The following is a 10,000-nucleotide window of genomic DNA, read 5'->3' as shown; positions in this document are numbered from 1 at the left end:
ATCTATCTATCTATCTATCTATCTATCTATCTATCTATCTATCTATCTATCTATCTATCTATCTATCTATCTATCTATCTATCTATCTATCTATCTATCTATCTATCTATCTATCTATCTATCTATCTATCTATCTATCTATCTATCTATCTATCTATCTATCTATCTATCTATCTATCTATCTATCTATCTATCTATCTATCTATCTATCTATCTATTGTTCAAACTATTGAAAAAACGTTGCTCATATAAATAAAGAGGCATAGGAACAGAAACTTAAATATGATTTTGTTTTGACTTAACCCCAATGGGCCCGGTACGGGGGCCGAAATTAATATCACATCATGAATAGATCAATGCAGTCCGTATTACTGTAATCAATGTTGCGTATCTTTTTCAAATGTAGCCAAGAGTAAAGACCCTAACCCTGTCAAAACAGCAGTCAAAGTGTATATTTTCAGCACTAGGTTAGTTTACCAATGATTTTAAGTGTTATTAGTGAAATATGAGTTTATAAATATCTCTGTGCATCCCGGTGGAAACCAGATTAATTAGACGTGAGGAAATATGCGTCATGAAACTGTTGCAGTCTTAAGAGAGAGGAGACCCAGGGGCTTTTGATGGACATAGACATTCATAAAACTACACTACCCAGCTCACACCAGCCTCTGTCAAAGCTGTTGAAAATATTCTTTGCGGAAAAATTCTGACGTTATTTTCATGATTATATCTCACGGGTCAAAACAAACCTGAACGTTATTGCCATAAAATACAACGTAGTTTGTTTATTTACCTTTCTGTGAACGTCTAGAAAAGAAACATGTCTCAATCTGATAAAAAAATGGCGGAGCTATGGACATTATAAAAAAGTAACTGTACTGCAGTAGATTTCATTCACGTTTTTTGCTGCCCTGTAACGGGCGCCTGGTGGTACTAAATCCAAATTTAACATTTATAGGCCTGATATTCTATATTCATATTTCAAATTGCATGTGTCTGGATGGCAAAATTCAGTACTGTATCTACTATCTACAAAATCCCATGTAAATCATCTTCCCTTTATTCATTTGCTTAGATTGTTTGTACACTTGATCTCAAGAAGGTGCTGAATGAGCTCAATGGCAACATATCCACGTCTGGTCAATGTTAGCATGGTGGGGGGGGGGGATTATAATAATTTATATTCGCCTTTGGTTCATTACAATTTACTCAAGCATAGTAACAGAGTTAGACACAATATTTCTGACACTGGGAATACATTCCCTGAGGTCCATAGATGCCCCTAGATACCAAGAACATACAAATAGCCCTTGTAGAAGTGGAGCAATCTGAAAATATGGCTAGGGCTTAAGAGGTTAATAGCGAACGTGAGATAATCAAACAAGCGAGCTAGCTGGCTGCTGTCATTAACCGACTGTTATGCTACCTGGCTAGATAGTGAGTTGTACCCAGCATGCCGTTTAGTGGTGTAACACTTAATAGGCTCGCCTCTCAATACACTACACAGTGTAGGTTGCCGGTAAAAAAAAAAGGGAAAATATATATATATTTTATGACAAAATGACATTTGCATAAACTATACATTTCTTTTATAATTGAACGACTATTTGAATATATTCAAAAATCAATGCTCATCCCTGATATACGTTGAGGTCTATCTTCCTGATTGGACTGTGTTTTCTCTGTCCATGCAGACCTGCCTCGTACAGCGACCTCAGTCAACCTCAACGAGCTGCTGCCAGGGAGGAAGTACACTGTTAACGTTTATGAGGTCACCGACATAGGAGAACCCAACCTCATCCTCACCACCTCACAGACCACTGGTGAGAAGACCTCACTCACTCACTCACTCACTCACTCACTCACTCACTCACTCACTCACTCACTCACTCACTCACTCACTCACTCACTCACTCACTCGCTCGCTCGCTCGCATGCACGCACGCACGCACGCACACACACACACACACACACACACACACACACACACACACACACACACAACACACACACACACACACACACACACACACACACACACACACACAAACACACACAGCTCCATCAGCACAGTATACTCATCTGTCCTGTTTCCTCCTGCAGCCCCTGACGCCCCAGTGGACCATGAGGTGGATGAGGTAGGAGAGTCCTCCATCATCATCAGCTGGGACAAACCACTGGCTCCCATCACCGGTACCTGCATTCATTCATCCATCCATCCATCACACAATGCATTTAGTCAAAGGCAAAGTTATAGAGTAGCACATTTATACTGTAGCAAAGTTATACTGTAGCAAAGTTATACTGTAGCAAAGTTATACTGTAGCACATTTATACTGTAGCAAAGTTATACTGTAGCAAAGTTATACTGTAGCTAAGTTATACTGTAGCACATTTATACTGTAGCAAAGTTTATACTGTAGCAAAGTTATACTGTAGCAAAGTTATACTGTAGCAAAGTTATACTGTAGCACATTTATACTGTAGCAAAGTTATACTGTAGCAAAGTTATACTGTAGCAAAGTTATAGAGTAGCAAAGTTATACTGTAGCACATTTATACTGTAGCAAAGTTATACTGTACCAAAGTTATACTGTACCAAAGTTATACTGTACCAAAGTTATACTGTAGCAAAGTTATACTGTTGCAAGGTTATACTGTAGCAAAGTTTTACAGTAGCAAAGTTATACTGTAGCAAAGTTATACAATACCAAAGTTATATAGTAGCAACGTTTTACAAAAGTTACACAATTCCAAAGTTATACAAACGATATATATATATATATACCTCTAATGAACTGCAGTCACTATTCTCTCAACTATTTCTCTCTAATGAACTGCAGTCACTATTCTCTCAACTATTTCTTCAACCGTCCTCGAGTGGGACTTCACTACAGTTGAATATAGTGGAGGAATTAGTGTCTGGAGTTCACTAGACGTCAGCGTTCCTCTTCATGTTTGATCATTGCATCACAACAGAACAACAGGCCCTCTCTAACTACCCAGAGTGCTCTCCTCTCCTCCAGGCTACAGAGTGGTCTACACCCCGTCACTGGAAGGAGAAAGTACCGAGCTGACCCTCCCAGACACTGCCACCTCCGTGACCCTGAGTGACCTCCGACCTGGGAAGCTGTACAACATCAGCATCTATGCCGTGGAGGACAGCTTGGAGAGCGAGCCTGTGTTCGTCCAGGTCAATACAGCCGGGGAGCCACTGCCAGGTGAGAGAGAGAGAGAGAGAGAGAGAGAGAGAGAGAGAGAGAGAGAGAGAGAGAGAGAGAGAGAGAGAGAGAGAGAGAGAGAGACATGTGTGTGTGTTATCGGCAGAGAGAACGTGCAGGGGTGGATAGATTTTGTGTCAAGCTGGCAGAAATAAAGTGAAATACAATTTCCTGTTTAGAGAGTTGACCTTCAAAATAAAAGCACACAAATGGACACTTTTAGAATCTAATGTCATGATGGGTCATGTGGGATCCAGCCTCAGTCTTCACCGTGTGTCTTTGCCTCAGTGCTAGTAGACAGCTGTGTCTATGAGAGACGTGTGCTAAGGTTTCTTTAAGTGTCTTGGACTCGTTGTGTCAACAGTGCTCACAGGCGGACGTTTGCCAGGTGACATGTCTCTGTGAAGTGTACTCTCTTCCGCTCTGATAGCGAGGCTAACAAAACGATGCTAGTATTCTGGTTCCATTCCCGGCTTTTCTTCTTCAGCTGTATGTAAATATTGTTGCAGAAACCTTGTTTCTCCAAATTTGTCTTTGTCTCTCTCCGTTGTGAAGCTGCAGCGTGTCGGTTTTGGGGGAGAAAGAAAACAACATTAGCACTTGTAGGGCTGTCCCCGACTACGGATTTTGATGGTCGACTATGATTGGCCAAAATTTGCCGTTAGTCGACTATTGGTTGACAAAATAAAAATAACAAAAAGTATACTTTTTCTTTTTTTTTTTTTTTTTTGTATCATTCCATGTGGGCTGTGGGGTGCTTAATGTCTGAAGGAGTCAACTGAAGGCTTCTTGTCCTCTGCAAAAGCATGCAATTGGTCCACTGATGGATACATCTTGATATTTGTCTAGTGTGTTCATTAGATGGTGAAATCCTCTTTCAGTGCCTCTGTGCCTGTTTTCGTAGGCAGTTAGCTCTGGTATGCGTGCCTTTAGCGTTAGCCACGCTTCTAGGCCTCTTTTCTTTTGGAAAGGATGATAAAACAAATATATTATTATTTTTTTTATATTCGACTAAGATGTTGGCCAGTCGACTACGGCTCCTTTCGACCGATTAGTCGACTACTTTGTATTGGAGGACAGGAGCACCACAGACAAACACATCATCTCTAACAGCGCTGCAGGGATTCATAATTTTTCTCTTCTGACACTTCATACATTCAGTGCTAAATACATAATTTTGTTTGATATAATATCATTTACAACCTTGACTGAAATCCGCAGATATTATTGGTAACTGCTAATCAACTAACACCAGTCCGGGGCGGCTAGGTGGTGTAGTGGCAAGGCGCTCGCCATCAACGCTGGAGACGCTGGGTTCGAATCCAGCTCTCGGCGTTGCTATCAGCTTGGCTGGTCGTTCATACTAACACAATTGGCAGTGTTAGGGGTGGGAAAGCTGATGGGTGGGTCCTGGGCGTTGTGGACAGCGACCCCTACAGTTCGGTCGGAGCGCCTGCACAGCGAGGGTAGGATCTGGAGGGAGGTAGTGTGACCTTCCACACGTCGTTACACTCTCCCGGTGAGAATCTGCGCTGCCGGCTGGCTGCACATGCGTCGGAGGAAAGCATGTGACAGTCTCCGGCCTCCCGGACCAACAGTAGGGGGAGTGCGCAACAACCAGGAAGGGGTTGGGAATTGGCATAACGACTAACAGTGGGATGGGAGAGAAATCGGAAAAAAAGGAGGGGGAAAAAAGACAATAAAAAAAAAAAAAAACTAACACCAGTCCACACCCCTACATGAGTACCTGGGTCTCAGGAATTTTCCTTTTAAAAATCTGGATCCCAGTCTCAGAAAAATCTGATAATAATTAGAGCTCTAGTAGAGAGAAGACGTTCTAGCCTGATAATAATTAGAGCTCTAGTAGAGAGAAGACGTTCTAGCCTGATAATAATTAGAGCTCTAGTAGAGAGAAGATGTTCTAGTCTGATAATAATTAGAGCTCTAGTGGAGAGAAGGAGCTCCAGTGGAACATGCAGTCAGGAGTTCACCGTGTGGGGGAGATATTTGTCAGCCACCTCTGTGTTTCCTCCTCTCTTTCCTTCTTTATCTCATCTTTACCTTCATCTTACAGAGACATGAACGTGATGATGTCATGGCCTTTGACTTGACATGCTAGCAACAATGCTGGCTAATGCATAATGTTAGCCAACTACAAAAACACAGCGTTCCTGCATGATAACTGTAATTCACTCAGATATTAGTAGCAACACTTTTTAGAAAAACTCTGTCCACACGACAATGCAAAAATACTCATTTGAGTTGCAGGGATCTCTCCATGGTCCTGATTGACCTGGTGGCAGGCTGCAGGATCTCTCCATGGTCCTGATTGACCTGGTGGCAGGCTGCAGGGATCTCTCCATGGTCCTGATTGACCTGGTGGCAGGCTGCAGGGATCTCTCCATGGTCCTGATTGACCTGGTGGCAGGCTGCAGGGATCTCTCCATGGTCCTGATTGACCTGGTGGCAGGCTGCAGGGATCTCTCCATGGTCCTGATTGACCTGGTGGCAGGCTGCAGGATCTCTCCATGGTCCTGATTGACCTGGTGGCAGGCTGCAGGGATCTCTCCATGGTCCTGATTGACCTGATGGCAGGCTGCAGGGATCTCTCCATGGTCCTGATTGACCTGATGGCAGGCTGCAGGATCTCTCCATGGTCCTGATTGACCTGGTGGCAGCTGCAGGGATCTCTCCATGGTCCTGATTGCAAAGAATACTCCGTTTTCAATCTTCTGTATACGTGTGGACAGGGTCATTGGACGTCAGCCGTCCACAAGTATACAGTCAAAACTGAGTTTTAAAAGAAATCTCTACCCTGGAAGGAGTTTTCCAAAAGCTCAGTTTCCAGTGACCTAAAACATTTTCCGTAGTTTTCATGTGGATGGGAGGGGAGGCCAAAACACAGAGTAAATTACTAAGTTTTCAAAATTATCTCCCTCTCCCCCTCTCCCTCTCCCTCTCCCTCTCCCTCTCCCTCTCCCTCTCCCTCTCCCTCTCCTCTCCCTCTCCCTCTCAGTGTGTGAGTGAGGTTGGCACTTGAGAACGCAACTCATTAGTTTAATTTTGCCTCAGCTGTTTCTTGGCAGCAGGCAGGAAATGGTCTAGACCGCGCTCATTCACTTATTACTATCTCATGTGTTCACTTCATTTAAATTCACCTATGAAATTATTACAAAATAATGTGAAAAAATAACATGAATGGACCATTTAACCGTTAAGATTATTTGGTTAATTTAAAATGGTTGGGTAACCAGATGGGATCATTGCACATCCCCTCGTCATGATGTCATCTTCATAGTGACCAAAGAAGGATGGAAATACATGAAAGACACTCTTTCTTAATCTATCGCTCTCCTTCTTCCCTTTATCTCCAAATATCTCTCTCTCTCTCTCTCTCTCTCTCATTGAATGGCATGTATTGTGTATTTTGACTCCATACTGTCTGGGTCCTGTATGTGTATGTCTGACTTCTCTGTCTATATATCTTTCTTTCATTACATCTTTATAACTGTCTACCTCTTTCTTTGTTTATCTTCTACCTCCCCTCTCTCTCTCTCTCTCCTCTCTCTCTCTCTCTCTCTCTCTCTCTCTCTCTCTCTCTCTCTCTCTCTCGCTCTGTGTGGCTGAATGGCTCGATGACCTCATGTTGTTTTGACCTTGTCTTGTCTTAAAGGGGCAGTTCACCCAGAATAGTAATCATATTCTCCTAGTTTTGGAGATGTCTGCCATCACTCTTGTGTGGCACTCAAAACACACATTACATATACATTTGACAAATTCAAAAGCAATGCATCTTTCCAGGAATCATGACCCGGTTACTCAAACATAATCTACACACCTCATTGTGAGCAGTTTCATGCAGGAAATATTTCTACCGAAGTACACCCGCCCCATTATTATGAATTATGATTTCAGAATATTTCTTTTTGTGTGCACTTGCTTAAAGGATAACTCCACTTTTTTTTTAAATTAGCTTATTTAACATCTTCCCTGGAGTTAGACAAGAAGATACATACCTTTTTTGTCTCTGTGCGTGCATTTTAGCTTTGGGAATAGACGCTCCGTTAGCATAGCTTAGCTTCATCACTGGAAGTGGGGGATGACAGTAGCCTTACAGTGCCTTACAGTGTATTGCAAGGTCTGACATTGACCAAACTTGATATGCATGACCTTGGTGGGCTCTAGGTCAACTCCTGAAAAGGGGGTCAATGTCAGACCTTGCAATCAAAAGTTAGGGGCGCACTGAAATTATGGCAAGGGTTATTAGCCCCCTAACTTTTGATTGCAAAGTCTGACATTGACCCCCTTTTCAGGAGTTGACCTAGAGCCGTTTAAGTTTAAGTTTTCAGTTTTAAAGGAGCTGAACGGTTTAAATAATAAAGAAAAACATAAAACACAAACTAAGTGGCAACAGGCTTTGCTAAACATCAAATGGCTTCAACCTTTACCAGGCCATGGTGCAGCATAACATAAACCCAACTAATCAATTATAGAAATAGTTGTCAACTGTGTTTATAATGGACTAGTTGTTGATTAGCCGATTTAGTTGTTGCAGCCCTGGTTGAGAGGACTTTGTGTTGTTTTGTTATCCCGTCTCTGATAATGTCTCTCTCTTCGTATCGTTCTACCTCTCTTTCTTTGTCTTCCTCCCTCTGCCTCTCCCCCTGTTCCCCTCTCCCTCTACAGTATGTTTCTGTGCAGTTGTGTAGTTATTTTGATCTTGTTTTCTGTGTCGGTTTGGAACGACCGATCTCCAGCTTCACGCCATCGTTTAGACGGCCACGGCTCCTATCCTCTCCGTTCCAGTCCAGTCCTGCATGTCTGTCTGTTTCTTCTGACTGAAGAAAAATAAATAAACTCTCTGTTTCCTATCCTCTACCCTCTACTTCCTCTGTCTCTTTTTGTGTCTCTTTATTCTGTTCATTTCTATTCCCTCTCTATTATTGAAGCTGAACTGAAGGAAGCTGAGACAAGACTGAATCATGGCTGTATTATTTGCTTTAAGATGGAACTTAAAATACACTGATTCAAGGCAATGATAGCTTTCTACTGAACACACAGAGAGGAGATTGGTCTTCTATCTTCTTTTCTGACTCTGGAGAATACTGTAAGTTTCCCATAATGTCGGCGTGTGGCTTTAAGGTCAAAGGTATTGGAATCTTTTCATGTAGACCTGTTCAGAAGAATTGCGTTGCTATGGTCCACCGCCTGGGTCCACTTGTATCTCCTGTCCAGCTGTTGTTTGAGCAAACACTGCAACGGGAAGTAAACTCTGTTTATTTTTGCATGTTTTGAAATGGTATATATAAAAAAAAAAAAAAACACATTAGCTCGACAATAACATATTAATCCTGTCTCCTGTCTCCAGAGGAAGTAGCCTCCCCTACGGACCTGCAGTTCTACGAGGTGTCGGAGGGTAAGATCGTCCTGTCGTGGGCCGGCCCGACCACCGACGTCTCGGGCTACCGGGTCACCGTGGCCGCCGTGGACGAGGACGGGAGAGCCGGGAGCGAGATGAACCTGCCGGTCAGTCAGAACGGCTACGTGGAGATCACCCACCTGGAGCCCGGCACCCGGTACCGCTTCAATGTGTACTCTGTGCACGGAGGGGAGGAGAGCGTCCCGCTGGTGGCGGAGCACGCTACGAGTGAGTGACACACACACACACAACCGCACGCACGCACACACACACACACAGACGCACACACACACACACACAGACGTTTACCTCAACAGTGAGTGGGTGACAGTAGTTGTGTATGACCCTATGAAGGAGCAAATGAATGAACGACCCGTCTTCTCTGTTCAGAACCCGACGCTCCGGCCGACATCCGCTTCACCAACGTGACGGAGGACAGTGCCGTGGTCCTGTGGTCGGCCCCCCGCGCCAAGATCACCGGCTACCGCCTGTTCCTCACCGTGGAGGGCTCCAACCCCAAGCAGCTGCGCCTGCCCGCCCGCCTGTCCCAGTACACGCTGCTCAACCTGAGGCCCGACACGGAGTACACGGCCGTGCTGCACGCGGAGCAGGAGAACACCCTGAGCCAGGGGGAGAGCGGGGCGTTCACCACCAGTGAGGAGCCCCACACACACACACACACACACACACACACACACACACACACACACACACACACACACACACACACACACACACACACACACACACACACACACACACACACACACACACACACTCACCAGACACACACACACACACACACACACACACACACACACACACACACACACACTTTGAAATGTTTATTTATGTCCACATAAACAGAAGTACAAGGAAGCCTCATACAAAGGACATAAACAATGCGAGTGCAATCAGAAAATCATGAAGAACAGTCAGGTACAAGGTGCATGGGCGGCAGAATCATGGGTAAAGGTAACAGCGCCTCCTCCAAATTGAGCGGCTTCCTATAACAGCTGATACTGAGCAGTACCTGGCTAACTGCTTGGCCTTCCTTTTGGGGAGACCGGCTATTTGTAGGCCCCTCACAACCAACTTGTGCACCACATGCCCTAGGCTGCCAAAGATAAAAACTAGGAGTTTACATCTGTAGCCTAGCTGTGAGATGGTCTGCTGTAGCTGTTGGTATTTCAGCATTTTTGTTAGGAAGGCTTCTTCTAAGCTGTAATCAAAAGTGCAGCCAACCTCAAGAATGGACACCTCCCTAAGGTGTTCATTTACCACAAAAACATCGGGGTGTTAGCTGTAATACTAGAGAACATGGAATCATTATTGCACAGGTTGAACATGCTTGGCTTCA

The 10,000-nt window shown here is 44.1% G+C and overlaps 1 protein-coding gene across 1 annotated transcript in view; it reads left to right on the top strand.

The window, feature by feature from the left end:
• Positions 1–10,000, top strand: part of LOC311228525 (fibronectin-like) — a 156,804-nt gene that overhangs the window by 55,430 nt on the left and 91,374 nt on the right. The window contains 5 exon segments of the mRNA XM_084314427.1: positions 1,695–1,823; positions 2,104–2,193; positions 3,027–3,221; positions 8,590–8,868; positions 9,031–9,294. Of these exon segments, the coding sequence (XP_084170553.1) occupies positions 1,695–1,823; positions 2,104–2,193; positions 3,027–3,221; positions 8,590–8,868; positions 9,031–9,294 (957 nt within the window).

Source organism: Notolepis coatsorum (assembly GCF_963971535.1).
Source record: "Notolepis coatsorum genome assembly, chromosome: 5".
Taxonomy (NCBI): domain Eukaryota; kingdom Metazoa; phylum Chordata; class Actinopteri; order Aulopiformes; family Paralepididae; genus Notolepis; species Notolepis coatsorum.
The sequence above is the reverse complement of the archived record's forward strand: the minus strand, read 5'-3'. Positions and strand labels throughout refer to the sequence as shown.